Source organism: Trichosurus vulpecula, chromosome 6 (assembly GCF_011100635.1).
Source record: "Trichosurus vulpecula isolate mTriVul1 chromosome 6, mTriVul1.pri, whole genome shotgun sequence".
Taxonomy (NCBI): Eukaryota; Metazoa; Chordata; class Mammalia; order Diprotodontia; family Phalangeridae; genus Trichosurus; species Trichosurus vulpecula.
Window position 1 is genome coordinate 248048702 of NC_050578.1, and position 24638 is coordinate 248073339.

Consider the following 24638-nt stretch of genomic DNA (forward strand, 5'->3'; position numbering starts at 1 on the left):
CTACAAACCACTGTTTGGCCATCTTTGGATCATGCTGTTAATTTTTCCAGCAGCCCCTGATATTGATTTCTGCTTCTGCAGTGGACTTGTATTTTAGTTCTTCAATGACTCTGTGGTCTCATAGTCAGAGATCCTTTTTCAGTCAGTACAGATGTTTCATTGACATCTGGAGAAGAGAAATCCAGGTTAAGTACACATTTGTTACTACAGAATCCTGTAAACATGGGCATACTAGTATGGGAGGCTGTTGAGTCATTTTGTTTGGACAATATCCTAAAAATATGCTGAACAGCTTTCTTTCCCTGGCACTGATGCAATGAGGTCTTGCTTACAGGAAGGGATTGTGCTTTCTGCTTTCTTATTCCAGGAGGGAAGTTTATTTATGTTATTTCCTTGTGACAAGAGCAAACAATCTCTTCCCGTACTTTTATTTCCTTACCTATTCAGTAGAATTAATAGGACATAGTCACACCATGAGTGGTATGCTTGTCAAGCACTTAGAAATGTTTGTAAGAAAGATGCCATATAATGAAAGGACTGGGTCCTAGAGGAGGTTTCTAACGTAAAATCATTCATCCTTCCAGATCGTCACATGATCAAGAACAGAACACCTGGAACAGACTCTTCAGGAGATGGCTTTGGTCCGGTTGTGTATCCTCCCGCTCAGCATATCAGGAATGAGCACCTTTCTCTCTGTCCTGTAGCACAGCCTCCAGAGGAAGAGCAGGTAATGCTACGGCATCTTCATTTATCTGTGGATTCAGTCAGGACCCTTGAGCTGGAGAGCCAGGATTGTCTCTGAGTTATCTCATCTGTAAAACAGAAATTATGAGACTTGTGCTTGGTAACAGTGGTAGCCCAGATGTGAGCAGGGATCGGGGTCCTGCAGCACCCCTGGCACATACTGTAATGGATGACAAGTGGAGTGAGGACTGCTCCTGGAGGGGCCTGCCAGCCCTGTGCTGGGTCAGGCCTCCTCCTTACAACAGCCTAGGAAGGAAGCTTCTGTAAGTGTGACAGTCGATTATTCTGAGGAGGTGTAGAAGACAGGGAATCCCTTGCATTGGGTCACATGGCCAGTAAGTGTCCAAACTGGGATTCAATTTCAGATCTGACTCTTGTGTGTCTTTTCTGTTACACCATGTGCCTCACACACAGCACTCCAGCTCCCACCACCAGGACTTTGCATTGGCCATCCGCCTTGACTCCAATGCTCTCCCTCCACCTTTGCTTCTGGGAGTCCCCCAGCTCCATCCCACCTTCTCCATCCAACCTTTCCTGATTCTTCCCCAGCTCTAAGTGCCTTCCTTCTACCTTTGCCTGGTCTTTCTTTTGTGTATATGTTGTGTATATGCGTGCGTGTGGTCTCACATGTGGATCTGTCTCCCCAGGAGAAGGTGAGCTCTTTGAGCATGTGGACTGTTTTATCTGTGTCTTTGAATTCTCGATGCCTCATTTGGTCCCTGGCTCATTCAAGGGCTTAATAAAGGGCTCTCTGATCAACTAATTGGGATTGCAAAATGGTCTACTCTCACATGGTTGTCTTCTAAAGTTAGAGTCCTTAACCTTGAGTCCATGAACTTGTTCCTTAAAAAAATTAATTTTATTTCAATATAATTGGCTTCCTTTGTAATCCTGTTTAATGTATTTTATGCATTTTAAAACATTATTCTGAGAAATGGTGTGTAAGCCTCACCAGCCAGGGGGCTACAACAGAAACAAAGAGGTTCTTACTCTGCTCTAAGATGTCAATCTCCAGTGGTTATGGAGGCCCCCTAGACTTCCTCCAAAATCTATGAGGGCTCTCCCATGGAGGATTTTCTCTTGAACCCATTAATTAATTTGTACTTGTAATTCTACTTAGAGTAATGAGTTCTACTGTGTTAGTAATCAGGAGTAGAAAATGAAACTCACTTTTTTGTGGTCTTAAAACCACCTACTTCAAAGGACAACCTTAATTTTTACTATTTCCAGATTTGGCAACCAAATTCATATTCTTCATGCTTTTGTGAACTTCATTCTTATCTCTCAATGCCAAGAAGACTTCTTTCCTTAAGGGTGTTAGTTTGCATTTTCTTTCTCTGTTTTGGAACCTGGTGGCCAGGATTGCACATAGTGGTCTAGCAGCGACCAACAGAGTAGTTTTGTTAAAGGGTCAGGAAAGAAGGTTGTATGGAAAAAAATATCTGTTTTCTAAAAACCAGCAATGACCTTTATTTAGCACCAGGACCTAGGCCAGGTGAGAGCACATGGGATTTAAGATCATAGGCCTTTTTTTTTTTTTGGTGGGTGCAGCATTCTTTTTCCTTTTGTTTTTAATGAAGCAGCATTTATTATCCTACCTCCTCTCACCCCCCACCCAAGTACAGGAGGTAGGGAGGGGAAGAAGGGCAGCTGCAGATTTCTCATGGTGATGCCTGCCCTTGGCTCGTAGGCATCCTAGAGCTTCTTGGGGGCATTTACGGAGGAGGACTTTGGGTTTAGCCTGCAGATCCCCGAGTAGCCATGTTCTCCCAGGATCTGGAAACACTGCACTGACATTCCTTCATTGGTTCTTTTAGCATTCTTTGTGTTATTCCAGTGTATACAGGAGGAACTGAGTTTAAGTAACTGCCTGCTTCTGCTGTGGATGAGCTAGGGGGCAAGCCCATTCCTGTAGCTTCTGCTGCTATTTAGTGGAGCAGGTCCATCGGCCACATCTAATTAATAGAGAAGACAAGGGAAGGCTGGCCTGGCCTAGGGAGAGAAGCACTGTGCCTGGCTTTGTGCTGTTTCATTTCCCATCTTACTATTCTTACTGTATTTACAGATTGTGATTGATGAAGGCCAGAAAGTTGGCATTTCCATTCGAGGTGACCTAAATCGGGCAGGAAAGGTCAAGGTGAGGCATCATTTTCATTTTTTCAACCTAATCTCAGGCACATTCAGGAGCATAAGTAACTTTCATCTTTTTTATTGTTTTAATATTTATTTTGTATTTGGGCAGCTAGGTGGCTCAGTGGATAGAGTACCAGGCCTAGAGTCCAGAAGACCTGAGTTTAATTCCAGCCTCAGACACTTACTAGCCATGTGACCCTGGGCGAGTCACTTCACCCTGTTTGCCTCAGTTCCTCATCTATAAAATGAGCTGGAGGAGGAAATGGCAAACCATTCCAGTATCTTTGCCAAGAAAACCCCAGACGGGGTCATGAAGAGTGAGATGTGACTGAAACAACATTTTGTTTTTTGGTTGGGTTGAACTGAGGTCCCTGCCTCCTAGATGCTTGCCAGATAGAAGGGTTATTTGTTATAGAGAAAAGTGAGTCGTGTTCTCCATAGAATATACTGAATGAGAAATACAGAAGCCCGACGAATGCCTAAACTATTCCCCAAAAGCATTTACATCAAAAATAAATGGAGGGGGACACGTTTTGAATGCCAACAAATGACTACATGGAAAGAAAAAATATGAGGTTCCAGTTATTTTCAGGATGTTGAAGTAACCTCTTATTGTTGTCTGGGAAGTAGTGGGCTGATGAAAAAGAAGCTGTGCTATGTATTTTTAAAAGCCTAATACTATTTTTGAGGTCGTTACTGCCATTGTAAAGCACTTTGTCATGTATAAGCTGTTACTCAAGGAGGTACGGAGGTGTTTTTCAGCCTTTACTCCTCTAGGTCTTACTCTCGGGAGCGGTGAAATCATTTGATCATTTACGCCCTCTGGTGTTCCCCTGAAATGAATTAGCTGGGCTCTGAAATGCTCCCACTTTGTCTCTGTGTTGTGAGAGGTAATATTTCACTGGGGATGTTTATTTTTCAGTGATGTGCTGCCATTATATCTGCAAAGGTCATTTGCTCAGCATTTTACTTTAAAGACATTTTCAATTGTGTTTATGTGAGAGAACACATGGTTTTTTTTGCCTTCCTCATCTTTCCTGTTATGTTCCTGAAGCAGGATGTTGTGTTCTGCAGATCTCTTGCTTGTGTGACCCTTGGCAAAGCACTTTCCCTTTCTCAGCCTCAGTTTCCTCATCCATAAAACGGGGATAATGATAGCACCTACCTCACATAGGAGACACCATAAGCTGTTATTATCTTTCTTCCCCTGCCTTTCGTTTCCTTCTCGGAATCCTCAGGGAGAGCCTCAGGGGCCTTTGGCAGATGCCACTAGACTTAGCATCACAGATCCCTGGTGCTTTGGGTGACCAGAGTGTGTTTGCTGCTGGCTCATCTGTGGCAGCTCCAGCTCTGGCTCCCCCTACCCCTAGCATGGAGAGTTCTAATTATAGACCAGTTACCTTAGACTGCGACAGAACGAATACAAGAACCAGCATTCCCATTTAGAAGGTGCTTCAATGGGGCCCAGAGCGCTTTGCCTGTGTTAGAGGTCCTCATGCCATCTTGGGGGATCTCAGGGAGGTTTGGCAGAACTCCTACCTCCCAGGGCCGCTCATCTCGATAGATGTTGAGGATGGGATTCCTGACTCCAGCTCTTCCTGACTTCCTGACTTCTGTTCCACACTGCCTTTACCAAATTACAAATGACACCAGACAGTCCTAGCTATGGGGCTGAAAGGCACCTCCTGAGGAATTTCCCTTTGCCCCAAGCATGTCACAGCAGGCGCAGGTTCAGGTGACCTGTCCTGTCCAAAGGAGCGGCATTTTTTCTCTTCTGTGTAGATACCCCGCAGTTTCTATTTGTTAGGTCAATAAGTCGGCAAGCATTTACCATGTGCCATGTATTGTGCTAAAGCAGAGGCAAGCAGAAAGAAAGACAGTCCTGCAAGGGGCTTGTTTTGTAATGGGGGAAGAGAACATGTCAGATTAAGCTGAGAGGGATGAGTAGGGAAGAAAAGGAGAGGTGGAGAAAGCCTGGCCGAGTCAGGAGGGCAGCCTGCAGACAAATGAAGATTGTGCTTTCCTGGACATTGTCCCTCAAACAGGTTCTGGGAGGAACAAGAGACTAAGGAAAGGCTGCAGGAATGCGAGGTACTTCCAGAGGGAGAAATCCAGGGGTGTAGTGAGCTTCCAGGATGAAGAGGTTTCTGGGCTGTGCTAGAGAAAGCCGAGAGTCAAGAGGGCAGGCTGGAAAAGGTATTCTTAGCCCCTGCACTACCTAGACTGTCTTACAGCTCCAGAGGTGCTACTGTGCATCTCTGGGAAACGCAGACTTAACAGGAAGACTTCTAGCTTTGCCCCAAAACCTGAGAAAAGTGGATTTTGCCACTCACTTGAGAAGCTTGGTTGAGCTGCATTTCTTTATTCTTGTCTAGGGTAAGCACTTAATAAAATGGGTTTCTCTCTTTCTCTCTCCTCTGTCTTTCTGAATCTCTCTGTGTCTCTCTGTCTCTGTCTCTCTGTCTCTGTCTGTCTCTTTCTGTCTCTGTCTCTCTCTCTCTCTCTGTGTCTCTTTCTTTTTCTCTCTCTTCTCTGGTCCAATATATACATAAAAATAGACTTGACTTTTTTCCCTCCAGGTAGATAATTTCCTAGATTTGGAAGATTTTGACATGGATGAAGAAACTGACCACAGATTGGGCCGAGGTATGCTTTCTCTCTCCCCCTCCTTCTCGGATTTTTCTCAAAAACTAACAAACCTTGAGGTGGCCTCTTATTTGTAGCCAAACGTCTTCTCTCTGCTTTTCATGGAGATAATAAACTTTGAACTAATAAAAGTCCTTTGAGTAATCAGAGTTCTGTAGAATTCAGGGTGAAGGATGAACGTCCTTCCTGTTATCAGGGATTTCCTGGGCCTTAGGTCTTATCCTAGACATCCGTGTTTCCCTGAAGATCCTGATGCCTTTTGAGAAAAGTTCTCTACCATGACAGTCTCAAAATATTAACCCTTTGAAGAAGCTCTTGTTTCCTAAGCACTTGACTCGATATGCAAGTTTTTCATGATTTCTGGCTGGTCTGTGGACCAGGTCAGCTCAGAAATCAGGAGCCGCCTCAGCTCTGAGACCTTGAGCCTCAGTTTGCTCATTTATAAAGTGGGGATTATACGCTTAGAAGACCTGGTGGAGTGGATGTAAGCTGAAGAGCAAGCGGAACAGTACCCATTCTAATAATGTGCATCGTAACCATAAACACAGTATAAATGTGTCATTGTCGCTGCTGTTATGTGAAATTTACCTTTTTGGAGGGCATGATAATGTAGATAAAAGTGTGAGAGACTTTCCGGGTTTTATTTCCTACCAGTCGTGAGAGTATCAGTATTGACTGGTGTTGACAAGAGTTTTCCGTGTATTAAATAGGACATTGTCATTTGATTTACGCCATATCACATAGGCACACAGCAGCTAGGGGGCCCCACAGTGCCCAGAGCGCTGGGCCGGGTGTGAGGAAGATCTGGATTTGCATTTGACCTTGGACATGCCCTAGCAGTGCGCCCCTGGGCTGGTCCCTTTACTGCCCTCTGCCTCAGTTTTCCTCAGTCGTAAAATGGGGATGATAGTAGCACCTACTTCCCAGGGTTGCTGTGAGGAGTAAAGGAGACACTATTTATGAGGTGCTTTGCAAACCCAAATGTACTATAAAGGCTAACTGTTATTTATTGTGGTGGTTATTATTGCAGTGGGTTTTTTTTTACCTTTTTGGTTCTTTCCAAGTTGCCTAAAATATTTGGAGTTCTTTTCTTTCATAAGCCTCTCTCTTCATTTATTCATCCTTGTTTTCTCCCAAAGAGGCCTTCATACCATGATCCTGCTTGGAAGCAGACGAGAGGCCCAGCCACAGTTGTGGGGGCAAACCGTTGGGACTGACCCAAGTCTCAGCTGCTTGCCATGAGCGAGTCACCACCTTCCCATCCTGGGGGAAGAACTTTGGAAAAAGCCTTTTGAAAAGTGAACTAGGTGCTGCTGAACTGTTACAGTGATTAAAAAGACCACTAGGGCTTGGAGGAGGGGGGGGTGGCGGTGTTCTTTAATGCACAATTTGGATCATTCGAGAAAAATAAATAACCTGCACCCAGGGAAACTGCTGTCTGAGCCTCATTTGTACCTTTCAGGAATTTGAGCAGAAGGCAGATATTTATTTCAGATGGGGACATTTTAAATAGGCAACCGACTGAATAATTTTGGCAGCTGGAAGACCGGCTGATTAGATTCTGTTGTTATTATTTAAGTAGCAGCGTTGCCTGGGGTGACAAAGAAGTGGCTTATATATTGTTTTTCCATCCTTCACTTTACTTTTTCCCAGTCACAAAATATTTTCCGCATTCAGGCTCATGATTCTCTTTTTGTGTTTGGTTCATCTTTCTGGATTCTCTGGTCGAGAGACACAAACCACCTCAGGGCAGGGTCATTGTACAGTCAGTCACCTGAAGCTATGTTGAAGGTAGGGCATCAGTGCCAGAGTTCTGTGTTCTGCCTTGGTTTGGACATTGCTAAAGCTGCTTTTTCCCTTTTGGATTCAAGGCAGACTAGTTAACCTGATGGTATTGGGGGATTATGGAATGGTCACACATGCCCCAGACAAGCTGGCTCATAGTGGATATCCAGTAAAATCCTTATTTGCAGTAAATGCTAGTATTTTACTGAAGCAATTTACAGGAAGAATATCTTCTTTTCTTCTTTTTTTTTGTCTCCTTTCTCGGTTGGCCCAGCTGGTCATCTGGATGGGATGAACTGGTTCTTTGTTTGAAGCCCACTTCCCTGAATTGCACTGGTTTGCGTAAGTCAGCTGTCCTTTGGGGTGCCCCTGCTAGACCAGAATGGGCAGGAAGCCTGAATCTGGCACTTTCTGTGGTGGGAATGTAGCTTGACTTAGTCCTACCAGCCATGTAGTAATCCTTGTTTGATTCTCTTTATTGCAAATATCACCAACCCAGTTATCTTTTCATGCCTAACATGTACTATTATTACCAGAGATGTGAAAGCCAAGCCATACCTTCTCTTTATTGTTTATTAATTTCTATTTACAACTCAAAGTAGCTTAATGTATTTATGACATTCTTCCCTTTTAGTTGACGTGTGCAAGTAGTGGCTACATTATACTTTTAGGACTATTCACAAAATCTGTAGAATATAAGCTTTTGGAGGGCAGGGATTATCACTTTCTTTGGTCTTTATATCCCTGGTTCCTGCATATAGGCAGCCTTATTTGCAGTAGGCACTTCATAAATGTGTGTTGAATTGTCAATCTATTTTTTCACTGCTTAAAAAATGATTCAATTGCTTTATCTCCATTACAAAACTGAAAACATTAGGAAAAAATCCTTCCCTCATAATGAATTTTTGAAGACTTTAAAAGGTGAAATGTCATGGGGTTTCTAGATATTGTTTGATGCAAATTGGGTATCAAACGAATTGTATGTGGAACATTCAAATAGAGGATAAGTTTCAAAAGAGCATCACATATATCATTGTGTATTCTGAAATCCCTGAGCAGCCGTTCATTAATCATTCCGTTTGAGAAGAGAGTTTGCCCAGCCACACTTCTGGAGATAAGGAAATAGAAAGATTGGATGCTTTGCCCGTAGTTCTGTGATGAATCTCCCTGGCACAGTCTGGGTCCAAATGCACACTCTTCATATTCTGGGACAGGCTTGGCCCACACAGAGGCTTTGATTTTGTTCAAAAATGGTTTTAATATGACCCAGATCCATTTCTTTCTCTTCCTTTTTTTAATTCAGGAGGAAATATTTAGACAGATAGAAAGAGCTAGGCACTTAGCATACTCAGAGACAACTATTGGTCACATTTTGGAGTGAGAGGGTGGAGAAAAGCAGGAGGGAATCTTTTCAAATTACTAGGTGAAGATTTTAAATGAAAATTTGTCCTTTTCCTGTGTGTTTTCATTTTATATGCTGCCTCAGATCCCTTTTGCAAGCCAATTGGGGTCATCAGTCACAAATAAGTACAACATTAAAAATAAACTTCATCTGTTTCAGAATTTATGACTTTTAAAAGACTAACAATAACAACTTTATACAGTAATGGGCCCCTCGGTGGTTGAGTTCTTTTTACTCCAAAGCAGTTTAAATTGGTCAAATCTCCACGCATCACCCGTTTTGGAAAAAGTAGATTTTTATGTGTGGGAAGCTAAGTGTCTCAGTGGGTAGAGTGATGGACCTGAGCTGAATAGAATGGGGAACTTGACGTTAGGAAGATCTGAGTTCAAATCCTGCTTCAGACACTTGCTAGCCACGTGACCCTTGGCAAAAACCAAAAACCCCAAACAAAAATCCATGACCACGTGTTTGACACCTCTGGTCTAGGCCTTGAGCAGCACAATATGGGGGAGGGGAATGGAAGGGAATAAGTGTTTCTACAGAGCCTACTATGTGCCAGGCACTGTACTAAGTGCTTCACAAATGTTATCTCATTTGGTCCTCACAACAACCCTGTGAGATAGGTTCTATTCTGGTCTCCATTTTACAGTTGAGGAAACTGAGGCCCAGAAAGCAGAAGATTGTACATCAGCTAAGTTGTGGAGTTGGGCTTGAGCTGAGGGCCTCTGACTCCATGTCCAGCACTCATTCTACTGGAATATGTTGGCCTTTTTCTTCAAAAGACCATTTCTCTTGGTAGATCCCACAATCACCCACTCCTGGCTAGGATTGTGTTGTTCCTAGTCAGTTTCATGACAACCAGCATGGTGGTGCTTTTGAGCCCTGGATATATGACTGGGCATGTAAAAAAGCCAGCTTCTGAAACTGATGTTTATTTGATTGATAACAAAGGAAATCAATTATTCTGGAATATGTTTATCTATCTATTAAAATCTATTAATTATTATATATCTTATATATATGATTTATTCTTATTGTTAATCTATTTTAAAAAGTTAATAGTTCCCAGGTTAAGAATCCCTGACTTTATATGACATTGCTGTTCAGTCTGTCCCAGGAGCAGAGCTTGTAGATAGACAGCACTGCCTGACTGGGACTTCAGAGATGTTACTTGGCTTGATTCAGGCCCGAACAAGAATCTTCTGGACACCCACTGCTTGACTAACCCTAGTAATGAGACAGCTCGTGCCACTTTTGGATAACTCTAACTACCTTCCGTTGAGCCATCATTAAAAGAAAGGAAGGGAAAAAAAAAAACAAGCCCCACCCAAACCCAAATAAAGCAGGTTAGCCCAGGCTACCAGTCCACATGGCTGTGCCCCAAGGTCTGGAGTCTGAGGACCATGTCATTGCACAATTGGAAAAGCTGTTCTCCATGGTGGGAAGCAAGGTGCATTTCAAATAAGACTATGTGTTCCAATATCAATACTTGCTCCGTTATTTCCCTATTCACGCTGTCATTGGCAGCAGCCAAGGCTTTCCTCTTCATTAATCACCTCCTCTGAAAACTTAATTAGTGGCTTAATTAGGATCATCCTCCAGTCTGGTAGTATCATCCTGGCCAGGTGTGAATCACTGGATATGTCCTGTGAACCTAACTACTCTCAGAGAAGCTCAAGTCAAGGAAGAAAACCATTTCTGATTTTTACCCTCATTTTACTTAGTTCCAGAGAGGAGAAACGAGGAGCAATGGCTGAAAGTTGCTGAAAGACAGATTTTTTTTTCAATATAAGGAAAAAATATTCCTGACATTTAGCCATCTAAAATTAGAATGGGGTTTCCTGTCGTCAGAAGTCTTGAAGCACTGGCTGGATGGCAAGGTGCCAAGGATGTTGTGAAGAAGGTTCCTGCCCAGGAATGGGATAGACCCTATAACCCCTGAAGTCCCAACTCTGACATTCCACGGTCCTTTGAGAGCTTTCTGGAACATACACATTTTCCCATTATGGCAGCTTTGCTGGTCCTATGCAGAAATAAGAGGAAACAATTCACTGACTTTGGATCTATTGAAAAACAAATAGCAGTTGCTGATTCTGAAGACTGTGATAAAGAAGCTAAAAGCATGTTCCAGTTATTTGCCAGAGCTAAAAATTAGACCATGCATTTTGAATATGACAGTTTTCTTTTTGCTGAAAGTTAAAATACTTTCTTTCTGCCTTTCTTATTTTTCAGCGTTATCTTTTTTGAGAGATTGCCAGATTGTTGCATGATGAATTCAGCACTCTGTTTTCTTTGCTTATTTTGTCTCTCTCTTTGGGAGCAGGAAGAGTGGAATTAGAGGGCAAATAGAAGAAATAGTGTAAACTAATTTTGGAAAACCCTCACCTACCCCTAAACGAAATATCTTTCTACTATTATACAGCTTTTGCTGTGAAGCCTCCTTCTTCCCATGTATCTCTTAACTAATCCGTGTCTTTTAAGGCTATATGATTCTTGCGTATGGCCTGCCATAGATCCTCCATAGGAGATGTACTCAGGGTGCTGGAGGTCTTTTTGTTGGGGTGTTGTTGTTGTCTTAAATAAGAGATCACATCAGCTGCTGTCCATTTATTGTTCCCGGCTCTGCCTGTAAGACTGGTGCAGTTCCTTTTCTGGTAACACACATCCTTGTTAATGTTGGGCTTTTTTGGCGGGGGGGGGCAATTCTCAAATATAGATTACCACTGGTTTGTGTCACACCGTGTTTCTATCCGCCGTGTGTCTTTCCATTGTCTTTTGGGTCACCTAGATTTTGAATCTTCTGAGATTTCTGTTTTTGTGATTTCGGGCCATGATTATCACTGGGAAAACATGTTAAAAAGATGTCCTTTTTCATCGAAGAGCAGCTCAAGGCCCCTGAAAATGCTGCAGTCTAGATGGAGTGTTTCTTTCTCCTCCTTAATTCTGGGCCCATTTCATTGTTTGTTCTGAGTATGTTTCCAAGATATATATATATATATGTGTGTGTGTGTGTGTGTGTATGTGTGTATATATATAATATATATATGTGTGTATATATATGTATATATACACACATATACACATATATAAAACACACACATATATAGAAACATATATGATTGCATGTATGTATATATTCAGATACATATGTATACGCTGATTGACTTTACATATATAAAATGTACATACGTATGTGTATTTGTTTCTGTCTGTCTCTGGCTGTCTATATCTCCATCCTGAATGACTACCTTAGTGAGTTACCCATCCAACTCGAATGTTACAATATGGACAATTTACATTTTTTTATCTATTTCCTTCTAACTGTGGATTGCTGGGCTGATCCCTTTTGAGTGGCCATGGCTATCATTGAGGAGTCCTATAGTGATCCAGGGCTCAGTGCTATCTGAAAAATGCCATCAATTAGTCAATAAGCATTTATTAAGCACTTACTGTATATGTGTCAGACATTGGCAGATGGAAGCAGGGTAATCCAATCTATCTTTTAAAAACAAAACCACCTAGAAAATCTTCTTCTTCTTTTGAATGTAATCTAACTTTACACCTTGCAATAAAAATGTGTGGATCATAACTTTGTCTTTTGGTAAAATTAGCCTCACTTGTGGTAAGAACCTTAAATTTTACATCAGAATTCAATCACGCACCTTGAACTGGTCTTCTTGCCTGTGTATGGTGTCTATTTGGTGTTTTGTTTTGAATATTATTGACTAGTGAATGATTTAGTGAAGTCGTGTACTTGGTGAAAGGGTCAAGTAAACTCTTCTTTCTTCCCCAGAGTTGCTGCTGCTTCCAGGAGAGGTAGAAGAGGAGGTACATTTCTCTGTCTCAGGCTACATTCCTTCTTTTGACCGGCACTCTCTCCCTGAATCGAAGACTTGCCCAACAGAAGAACTGGCGTGCTGGCATTTGAAGGAGGTACCCTTCCCTGCAGCCCATTCACTTCTCTCTCCTGGGGGATCAGATGCAGAGGCATGGCATGGGGTGGGGAGGGTCTGGGATGGGATTCTTAGGGATTGCAAGGATTTTGGGCCTTACTTTTTTTTTTTGCCAGGTCACTGGATGGACTTGAAGGTTTTTACGTTTTTCCTCCATCTTTATGGATGCTTAAAATTAAAGTTGCTTCATCAGTCCTCCTCACTACCATTCATATTCAACTTATTTATCTCTTTTGGAACATTTAGTGCAATTATGCTCTTTAGTGGAACTGATTTTCACTTGATGGTAGCGTTATGCTCTGAGTCAGTCCTGTATGGACACTCTCCAATAGAAAAGACAATTTCCTTGCCTACCTTTAGTTTTATCTGGTCACTTTTTGCTTATTATTGCATTTTGCAGTTCCAGCAAAACTTTGCCATTGCAGACCTTGTATCTTCAAAGTTATTTGTCTGAGGTCATTGTATAAGTCTTAGAAAATGGGACCCCAAGAGCCATTTTTTCCCTTGGGTTTAAGAAACTCTTGACCTCTATTCACCCCTCATGTTAATGGATGGGAGGTGAAAGCCTTTTTTACAAGGCATTTATTTGGCAACTGGCATAGAAGGAAGAAGGCAGAATGTGGAGTCAATGGACTTGTGTTTGAGTCCTGGCCTAATTCCTGATTAGCACTGATAACCCAGGAAACCTTGGGCAAGTCATTTTCCTCCTCTGGCTTCAGGCTCCTTGTCTAAATATGGAGGCATTGGATTAGAGATCTCTAAGGTTACTCCCAGCTCTGAATCTCTGAAACTGGCTTCCTAAGGTTTCCTTATTTACTTGGTTTCTTAAAACTATCCCGGGAACATTTCTTGATTGTAAGAGGTACATACATGGTCATTGGGAATTTAACTGTGAAACATTTAAAAAATCTTCTCAACAACTTGGTGTCCAGTTGGTGTGAAGAGGTTACATTATGAAGCTCAGTCTTTCAATTGCAAGCGATCAATGCATTGTAATTTAAGATTGATCTTTCCTATTGGAACTTTTATCTCATTCCAATCACAAGGGAGAGACTAGAATATTTTGGCCTTCTAGTACACTGTTAAGATGGTTGGTTGACAGACCGATTGGTAGGAACAGCCTCCTTTGAGTTTGATTTTTTAATTAAGAATTTCCTACCTTCCTCAAATGCAAGAACCTCCAGTTACAAGGTTGTTTCCAGCAGGATTCCATTTATTTTATAGGCTGTCTCTCTTTCTTGACTTGAAGCATGATTACAAAATATATTAGAACAGTAAGTGGTTGTAGCACCTGACAGAGTTTTGACAATTGTTATAAAATGATTTTAGTTGTTGGGCAAAAAAGGATGAAATACTTCTGGAGCCCTTCAGATAGATGACAAAATACTAGCTAAATTCCATGCTTATGTCAGTGTTTCTTGAAAGAAACTTCTGGTAAAAGCAAGATAAGATGGACGACACTTACATTAGCAGCATGCTGAAGTGTGGACTGTGAATTTCAAGACCCATCTTTAAATCTGGGCTCTGTGGTATGATGGGAAAAATCATTTAGCTTCTCTGACTCTCAGTTTCCTCATCCATAAAATGGGAATTATAATAATAACCTTTTATCTGCGTACATATTGAAGTGTATGTGTATATAGACTGTGCCTGTGTGTACGTGTGCACATAGAAACGCTTGGGTTTGCAGGGGCATTTTCTTGCAGCGCTTCTCTGTATATGTGTCTGGCTGGGTTTATGAACATGGAGGGCTATACGGTGTTTTGTAATCACAAAGTGCTGTGTAAATGTGAGTTATGATTATTTTTTATTATTATTGACAACCTTGCGGCTTGTGGGCAGATCTGTCTCGATAAAGGCTGTATCACAAAGCCTGTGGGGAGCTGCCTTGTGATTGCCAGGGAGAGAACCTTCTTAGATCCGCAGCAGCTCCACTGGCTGTTCCTGCATTTTTCCCCTTTGGCACCTGTCACCTTCTTCTGGTGCTTCGCATCATCCGTGACAGAACACCAGCATTTATTGGTTCTCATTGCAAGCATTACAGAAATGAGGCAGATGGAAGTTCTCAGGATGTTAAATGTGGTAGAAGCTCTCTGATTTCATGTTCCAACAGGAAAAAAAATAATGTAAATCTCTCTGAAATTAGGTCAACATTTCTTCCATTTTGGTAATATCCCTCGTCATGATGGGCAGAATGATTTGCATGTGGATGTACTATCCAACCGATCCTGCTAAATATTGGGAAAGGGGGAAGAAATCCATAACTCGCTTTCAAAGATGTAAGAAGCAGAGTCCTAGGAATCACTAAATAAATGTGTGTTTACTGAGCAGCTACTCTGTGGTGGCCACTGTGCTAGGCACTGAGGGGACAAGTCCAGAGAATGAAACAGTCTCTACCCTCCGGGAGCTACAGTCCAATGGAAGAGGCAACAACTAAGGTTAGAGAGAGACCCCATAAATATAAGGTGAATAAATACAGACATGTTGGAAGCAGTTAAACATAAGGCCTTTGGGGAGGGAGGTCACTGGTACTTGTGGAGGGTGGGGCTCAGAAAAGGCTTGATTGAGAAGACAGTACATGAGGCTGAGGTGAGGAGGGAATGTATTCCAGGCACAACTGGTCAGTTTATTCCAAGGTAGTCCTTCAAAGGCGTGGAATGGGAGATGCAGTGTTATATGTGATAGAGAGAAGGCAGACTGTGGGAGGGGGATTGATGTCCAGTGAGGCTGCAAATACGGATTGGGGCCAGGTTGTGTGCGGCTTTTATATTTTAACCTCAAGGGAATAGGAAGCTACTAAATTTGATCAAGCAGGAGAGTCACCTGATCAAATTTGTGCTCAAGGAAAATGACTTTGGCAGCATCACATAGGATAGATTGGAGTGGGGGGTGACATGGTGAGGCCTGTTTTTAAAAAAAAAAATTTAAAAACATTTTTTGCATTTATTTAGTATTTAATTTTTCTCCAGTTACATGTAAAAACAATTTTAAACATTTGTTTTTAAAAATTCTAATTCCAAATTCTCTCCCTTCCTCCCTCCCCCCCACTGAGAAGGCAAGCAATTCCATATAGGTTATACATATGTAGTCATGCAAAACATCCATAATAGTCATGTTGTGAAAGAAAACACACACAAAAATAACTTAAGAAAAATAAAGAAAGTTAAAAAAAAAGTATGCTTCAATCTGTATTCATATATCGTCAGTTCTTTCTCTGGGGACAGATAGCGTTTATTTTTCATCCTAAGTCCACCAGAGTTGTCATGGATCGTTGTATTGATGAGAATAACTAAGCCATTCACAGCTGATCATCTTACAGTATTGGTTACTTTGCACCCAGTACATTTCACTGTTTTTCTGAGAGCGTCCTGATCATCATTTCTTAAAATACAATCATATTCTATCACAATTACACACCAAAACTTGTTCAGCCATTCCCCAATTGATGAGCCTCCCCTCAATTTCTAATTCTTTACCCCCAGAAAAGAGCTGCTATAAATATTTTTGTACATATAGATCCTTTTCCTTTTTTTAAATCTCTTCTGGGATGCAGACCTAGTAGTGGTATTGCTGAGTCAAAGGGTATGCATGGTTTTATAGCCCTTTGGATGTAGTTCCAAATTGCTCTATAGAACGGTTGAATTAGTTCACACCTCTAGTAGTACATTAATGTCTCATTTTCCTCACATGCCTTCCAACATATGTCATTTACCTTTCCTGTCCTATTAGCCAATCTAATAGGTGTGAGATGGTATGTCAGAATTGCTTTAATTTACATTTCTCCAGTCAATAGTGAGTTAGAATATTTTTTCATATTTTTGTATGTTTTCCCCTGAAGGATTATACTCAGTTTTCCTGGGTAGGTGATTCTTGGTTGTAATTCTGGCTCCTTTGCCCTCAGGATCCTTTAATGTAGAAGCTGTTAAATCTTGTCTCATCCTGCCTGTGGCTTCACAATACTTAAATTGTTTTCTTTCTGACTGCTTGCAATATTTTCTCCTTGACCTGGGAACTCTGGAATTTGGGTATAATATTCCTGGGAGTTTTCACTTTGGGATCTTGTTCAGGAGGTGATCAGTGGATTCTTTCAATTTCTATTTTATCCTCTGCTTCTAGAATATCAGGGCAGTTTTCCCTGATAATTTCTTGAAAGATGATGTCTAGGCTCTTTTTTTGACCATGGCTTTCAAGTCCAATAATTTTTAAATTATCTCTCCTGGATCTGTTTTCTAGATTAGTTGTTTTTCCAGTGAGATATTTTACGTTGTCTTTTTTTTTTCATTCTTTTGACTTTGTCTTATTGCTTCTTGGTTTCTCGTAAAGTCATTAGCTTCTGTTTGCTCCATTCTAATTTTTAAGCAATTATTTTCTTCAGTGAGCTTTTGTACCTCCTTTTCCGTGCGGCCATATCTGCTTTTTAAAGCAATCTTCTCCTCATTGGCTTTTTGGACCTCTTTTGCCATTTGGCCTAGTCTGTTTCGTAAGGTGTTATTTTCTTCAGTATTTTTTTTGTGTATCTCCTTCACCGAGTTGTTGACTCTTTTCTCATGATTTTCTTGCATCACTCTTACTTCTCTTCCCAATTTTTCCACTACTTTTCTTACTTGATTTTCAAAATTCATTTTGAGCTCTTCCATGGCCTGAGACCAATTCACATTTTTCTTGGAGGCTTTGGATCTAGGAGCTGTCACTTTGCTATCTTCTTCTGAGTGTATATTTTGATCTTCCTTGTCACCATAATAACTTTCTGTAGTCAGAGTTTTTTTTTTTCCATTGTTTGCTCATTTTCCCAGCCTATTACTTGACTTTTAACTGTTTGTTAAAGTAGGGCTCTGCTTCCAGGGTGGAGGGTGCACTGTCCCAAGCCTCAGGGTTTTGTGCAGCTGTTTTCAGAGATACTTCTAGGGACCCATACATTTTCAGTTCTTCCAACATAGTGTGATCAAAGGAGAGGTGTTTACTCCCCTCCTGGCCCGTGCTTTGGTCTGTGAGTGACTGCAAGCACTCTTTTCTGCCCTGGAACTGTAAGGAGGATCTCCTTTCCACTGCTGCCGCAAACTCTGCTATGCTAGCGCTCCTCCTTGTGTTGGGACTGCTGCCCAGGACTTTGACCCTATCTAAGCATGGGCAAAGCAACAGAGTCCTGCCTCAGTGTTAGCAAAAAGACCCTGTAATCTCCTTCTGACCAGTTGTTTGACTCCCTTACCATCTGTGTGCTGGGAGCTCCAGAAGCAGATGTTGTGGCTGTGGCTGTGACTGCCACTGCTGATTCAATCACTCCTAAAGCCTGCTCCTGGCCTGCTGGCCTGCGCTGGCCTGCGTTCCACTCCCACTGTGGCGTGACAGACCCTTCCTTCTGACCCTATAAGTTGTCCCCAGTGTCTGTGGGCTGAGATGTCTGGAAACTGCCACAGCTGCCAGCAGTTCAGTCACCGCGAAGCCTGCTCTGGGCTCACTGGGCCGGTCTGCGCCTGCGCTGGACTGCATTCCTGTCTCAGCCTGGTGCAACAGATCTTTCCTGCTGACCCTGTAAGTTGTTTTGGGCTGGAAATTTGTTTCACTCTATTTTTGTGGGTTCTGCTACTCTAGAATTTGTTTAGAGTCATTTTTAAAGGTAATTGGAGGAGAGCTCTGGGGAGTCCCTGCCTTTACTCTGCCATCTTGGCTCTGCCATGCCACCCCCCCATGCCAACCCCTACGCCACCCCCCCAGCCTGTTTTAGAAGTTCACTTTGACAGCTGAGTGGAGGATGGACTAGAAGGAGGACAGGCTTGTGACAGGAAGACTGACCTGAAGATGATGAGGGTCTGTTCCGGGGTAGTGGCAGGGCAGAAGGGACGAGGGGCTGTACTCGAGAGATGTTACAGAGGTAAAATTGACTGGCCTTGGCAACACTTGGCCGTGGTGGGGGGGTTGTATGAGAGAAAGGAGTTGAGTATGACTTCATTGTGTATGAGCTTGGGTGAACGGGAGGATGGTGACACCCTCAAGAAGGGTAGGGAAGTTAGTAAGAGGAGAAGATTTTCCTCCTCCTCCTCCTCCTCCTCCTTCTTTCTGTTTAATAGAGGGGGGTGCATGTTGTCATATATAAGCACCTTAGGGGCAGGAATGGTTTCATTTGTTAACTTTTTAGTGCTATATAAATGCTGAGTATTATTATTAATTTCTGTCTTTGTATCCCTAGTGCTTAGTAAAGTTCTTGACAAAGGGTAGGCACTTAATAATTGCTTTCTAATCTATTTTTTGAAGCACTCACCCAACCTTTGCTTGAATTTTGGTATGGTTAAATTTTGTTCCTGATTTTAGCTTGAGGTTTTTAGATATATGTATTTTACCATTAAAGTCAGATATTCTTCAGAAACCTAGTGTTCTCTATTTGTGCCTTGCTTATTCTTTTCCAAGGAATCTGAGAACATTCAACCAGCTTTATTGGGCAAAAAGAGTTCACCTTAGGGACGTGAAAATTGCATGCTTTCAATTCAAAAGCAAGAAAAAAGGTAATCTGTAAAGGGCAGAAAGGAGGTGCTCTTAGGTGTACTTTAATACTAGTAACCATTTCTGTGTAAAGACTGCTTTGCCTATTCTTAATAGACTTTTAAAGTTCTCATCTCCAGATCATTTATTTATACCATTTCTCTGCAAAATAACCTACAGCTAAATGCTGCTGTTATTGATATGAGCATTAAGTTCTTTTCCCTTAATTTGGACGTGTGGTCCTATGAATGAAAATGATTCTTTCCTTAACACCCGCTCAGTTAGATTAAGTCACATGGGCAATTTTAGGGAAACTGGCAGTTTTTCTAATAGTGCACAAATTCTATTCCCAAAGAGTGTACAAAAAAGATTTCAATTAGATCTGAAATTAGACACCTGAAATCCACATATTTCTCTCAGCTCCTTAGGCAAAAATAACAAGTTAATAACTTGGTTTGCAGTTGTTTTTTTGTTCAGTGGCAGGGGATTCAGTGTTCTACTGTGCAAATTCTTCCCTTTGAAATAAATTAGAATTTCAGTTTGTAGTCTAAAGGTGCATTCTCCCTACATAGGAGACTGGAATGAACTAAAGCTTGAAAGTACTCCCAAAGCATTCCTCAGAAGAAGAGATGCAACTGCATTGGATTGTAAAAGCTTTCACTAGGGATGCCACAGGACTGTAGACTGGTCGTTACATTTATATCCAGTTTCACTTTGAATTTATATTTGTATCTCTAAACATACATCTACACATATATGCATACATATACATCCTTTTGGGATCAGAATTTTAATTCATTCACTTGCATATTCACAAAAATAATTAAAATGCAGATTGTTAGATAACTTTTTTTCAGAATTACACTTCTAGAGGGGTATGTATCCAGTTTGTATCCAATGCACCTAATATTGGTAAGAAAATAGAAAAAGGCATCTCATTGAGGTGGTGCTAAGAGTTTTAGCCTTGGTTCAAAGAACATTTCACACTGATCAAGTGTATTATTTTCTCAAAATGTAGTTGTTTTATTGATGCCTGTTGTCTTTGCATCATAGTTCTTTCAAACCTTCCCTCAGCTCTAGATGGAGCCTGTCCTTGTGACAAAGAAAAATTTTGAGCAACAATATCCTCTGCAAAAGATAATCAGTTTTATTATATCCACAATACTCTGTCCTAGCTTTCCTCTGCTTTTTTTTGCTGCAAAGAGAAAGATGTCTCACTGTCTGTTTTCTGGCACCTTCATTGGTTTTTCAGTCATTTAGCATTTGACTTCATTTTTACTTATCTCTTCCTTTACAGTGTTGTAGGTATGTTGTTCTCCTGGCTTTGTTTATAGCATTCTGCATCAGTTCATACAAACCTTCTCATATTTTACTGAATTCTTCCTATTAACCAATTTTTATTGCACAGTAATATTCCATTATATTAATAAACCATTATATTTTGAACCATTTTTCAGTTTTTCTAGGTTTTGGCTCCCACAAAGCACACTGCTATGAATAGTTTGGTATATAATGGCCCTTCCTTTCTGTCTTTGTCTTCTTTGAGGTAGTTGGGTCACTGGGGCAAGTGGTATGAACAGTCTAGTGACTTATTGTAGAATTCCCAGTTGGGATCCAGAATGAATGGGATGATCTACAGCTATTTCAAGAGTCTATTTGTGTGTAAGGAAGGAAGATATTCTTGCAATTTAGCATAGCTTTTCCTTACAAAGTCCTTTTCATAAAAGGATGTATTGGCTTTGGTACAATGTCCGGTAGTTCTGACATCCACAGTTAAACTTGTTTAAAAACTACTGAGTGTCATATTTTGGCACAGAAATATGTTAATCTATGACTGTTCTTGGCTGCATGCTTTTTAATTTCATCCTTTAATTGATTGCCCAGGAAATTAATCTAGCAACAGTTGCTGTTAATGACTCTTCTTTCTAAGTGGAGAAAACATTTACAGCTCTTAGAGTAATATCAACTTTCAGGGTGTGAGAATAATCCTTTTTCTAGAGTTCTATTTACTGACTTTTCACAGACAATCCTTGCTTTTGGTATGATCAACACTATATCACTGATGGAGAAAACCATGTGGTCCAGAAAAGAAATATTTAAATGTTAGAATGAGAGTATTGACGGGAAAGCACATAATGCTTCTATTTAAAAAGAGGGTCAGGACCGAGTGTGATCTGGCCCCCGTGTGTTTGAGCCAGCTTAGGAGTACCTATTGATCGATTGCCTTGTGATCAGTTTGTGACGGGTGTGGTACACAGAGAAGGCCAAAATGAATGGACCCTTCTTCAGTCAGTCCGATACCCCTGGCTTCTTTCCTGTATAGAGCTGACGACTTAAAGAGGCTGGAGAAGTCACAGAGCCTTTGGTAGAGAACCTTGGCCTGGCACCAAGACATCTTGGAGCAAGTCTTGGTTTCTCTCGTAACCCTGGGGATGTGATTTACTTTCTTTGAGACTCACTTTTCTCATCTGTAGAATGAGGGTGTTGACTTGGCTGGCATCTCACAATGCTTTTAGGTTTAATGCTCTGATAGTATAGTATTACTGTTTTGTGGCAGGTAATGGGAATACTTCGCCATGTTAAGAAAGAAGCTTTTTCTTACAAAGATGCATTGCATAGTCCATTTTCTAAGTGGATTTTTACTTGGCATTTTGGGGAAGAGTAAAGTTGCTAAAATATGCTCTGTAGGTAGCGCTGGCAGAGAAGCCTGGCCTCCCCTTGGATTGTTTCACAAGAGTAGGACAGTGATGTACAAAGTTGCACAGCTAAGTCCTGGAGAACAAATGAGCAGAACTGCTGTTTGTGTGGGAGCTGCCTTTCTGAATATGTGCTGTGGAGGAGGAAGGAAACTGCCCTTTTCATGACTTCTTTTCAAGATTAGTTTTCTGTCATTTCTGAGCCAGGTACTTTTCTTTTAAGATACTCCAGTGCTGACTCAGAGATTGCCAGGTGTGCACAGCTACTCTTGACGATGACTCCATCCCATGTTGTTGTGCGCTGTTGTGTGAGCTGTAGTCCCTGGTCATTGCAGGAACACCAGACATTGCGTGTCCTCATTCTAGATCTATACGCAGGGTACTGATCCTTTGCTGTGTGACCCACAGTACACAAAGGCCTCTGTGAAGAGCCAAGGAGAAGGCGAAGCCCAGGAGAGTTGAAGCAGGGTCTTCCTGGTCATTTACTGAGAATATTTTTTTATCCAGTATCTTTTTACTAAGTGTGTCTTTAAAGATCATGAATCATGAATGAGGAAGGATACTTTATTCCACTTCTTTTCAGCTATCCTTATTGTATGCATAAAACCGCTAAACCTCTCACTTATCTGTGTTTTGGTATAGGGAAAAAGATGTCTGGACCTTGTAATGGGCTGTGATTGGAGTTTCCCAGTTACTTCTTTTATCTGTCCAGCGGGTATAGCCGTTACCTGAGGATGTGTAATATTTACGTAAATAGAATGTGCTATATCCACTCTTAAATAATGCCTTTCATTGAGACAAGTCATTTTAGGTGTTGGTCAAAGAACAGTTTAACTTACTATGATCCAAAGGTATATGTGATCACAATTTAGCATAAATTCTAATTTTTCCATAGCCCTGCAGCCTTGTTACTACGACTGGTAGAAATGGAATGGTTATGGGCAGGAGAGACTTTCTGATTCTTTGCCTGGAGCCAAATTAGTTCATGATGCTCATTCAGATACAGTATAGTACAAATGGGGCTCATTAAGAGGCTTAAATTAGGTCAAACTGAATAATTGAATTTATTCTTTTACTTAAAAACAGCTTAATCAGTTGTGAGTGCTGAAGTCTAACCAAAGTTTAATTAAATATTAATAGCTAGTGTATGTTTTCAACTTTTTAAATCTTCCTTTTACATCATTTCTGCTATGAAACATGTCTCTCTTTCCTCCTTATTATCTCAGGTACCCGGGGATGAAGTCCAGCCGTTCTCACTTGATGAAGAGTTTGACTACGACAGTGTGATGCTGACCCCCAAGTTCTCTAGTGCAGAGATGAAAGCAATTGTGGAAATGTCCAGCCAGAGCAGACTGGAGCCTGACATGGAGGCCGGAGGACCAAACACCTGACTAGGAGTAATAGTTTCTTGTTTCCTTTTTCTCTTGTCCTTATCAAGTAATTTTAAAATAAAAGGCAAACCAACTGTTGTATGTTAGGATCATATATCTGTAGTAAGTGTATTTATTTTGTGTGTGTGTCCTCACTCCCCTCCAGTAGAACGTAAGCTTCTCAATGCCAGGTATTATGTGATTTTTGTCTTTACAACCTCAGGACCTAGCACAGTCCCTGGCAGAGTAGCTACTTAATGTTTGTTGAACTGAATTGAAAAGCATATGAACCAAGTATGTGGAAATATTTAAAGAATGAGTCCCTACCGTCAGGGGGTTCTGAGTGCAGGAGGATGAGGAGAGGGCCTGGAAGAGTCAGAGAAACAGAAGGAGATGTTGAAGAAAGCTGGAGAAGAAACAGAGACAGACACAAATGCAGACAGAAACATGCGTGTGCGCGTGTGCGCGCACACAGAAACAGAGGCAGACACATCGAGACAGAGAAAAATACACACACAAAGACAGAGACAAAGAGAGAAAAACAGAGTGGGGGGGAAGAGAGAGAGAGAGAGAGAGAGAGAGAGAGAGAGAGAGAGAGAGAGAGAGAGAGAGAGGGAGGGAGAGAGAGAGAGGAGAGGGAGGGAGAGACAGAGAGAGGAGAGAAAGAGAGCATGAGAGAGACAGAGAGACAGAGACATGGGGGGAGGGAGAGGGAGAGGAGTGAGACAGAGACAGAGACAGACAGAGAGAGAATGAGAGAGAGTGAGAATGAGAATCATTGCAGGACTGGAGTGTCTGGAGTTGAGTGACATTTGGGGAGCATTAATTGTGATGTATTTGTGTATGCTATTTGTGGTGTTATTATGTAATTGTGTTGATATTTGAGTTGCTGTGATAATATTTGAGAATTCAGAAAATCAATGTGTAGTCATTAAGTGGCAGGCATATTTCTGTTCTCCAAAGTGAAATGGAAGTTATAAGAACTCTCTTTTCAAGAAGCTTATAATATACTTAGGGAGTCAAGAAATATATGTATGGAACCATTGTAGAAAATTACAATGTCTAATCAGTCATTGATCCATAAGTATTTATTAAACCCCCAAACCTCTGTTATGTGCCAGGCTCTATGTTAGATGCTGGAGGCATAAGTGCAAGGAATGAAACAAACTCCAGTTGCGTGAACTAAGAGCATAGAGATGGATTTTGGGAGAGACTTGAGATTCTAGTGCAGGGCTAGGGAAGCTTTGGCCTCGAGGCCACATGTGGCCCTCTAGGTACTCAAGTGCAGCCCTTTCATTGATCCACACTTCACAGAACAAATCACCTTCGTAAAAGGATTTGTCCTGTAAAACTCACTCAATCAAAAGGCTGCACCCAAGGACCTAGAAAGCCCTGTGTGACCTTGAGGCCGTAGCTTCCCCGCCCCGCCCTCCCG

The 24638-nt window shown here is 41.4% G+C and overlaps 1 protein-coding gene across 3 annotated transcripts in view; it reads left to right on the plus strand.

Moving 5' to 3' along the window:
* LOC118853736 (intraflagellar transport associated protein) overlaps positions 1 to 23318 on the plus strand; it is a 90014-nt gene extending 66696 nt beyond the window's left edge. For 2 of the 3 annotated variants that reach the window (XM_036763923.1, XM_036763924.1), the window contains exons 3-7: positions 585 to 727; positions 2810 to 2881; positions 5457 to 5523; positions 12504 to 12643; positions 23060 to 23318. In XM_036763923.1, the coding sequence (XP_036619818.1) occupies positions 585 to 727; positions 2810 to 2881; positions 5457 to 5523; positions 12504 to 12643; positions 23060 to 23224 (587 nt within the window). In that variant the 3' untranslated portion in view covers positions 23225 to 23318. The remainder of the gene's footprint in view (positions 1 to 584; positions 728 to 2809; positions 2882 to 5456; positions 5524 to 12503; positions 12644 to 23059) is intronic. The other variant, XM_036763926.1, reaches the window with a different exon arrangement.
* The last annotated feature ends 1320 nt before the right edge of the window (positions 23319 to 24638 follow it).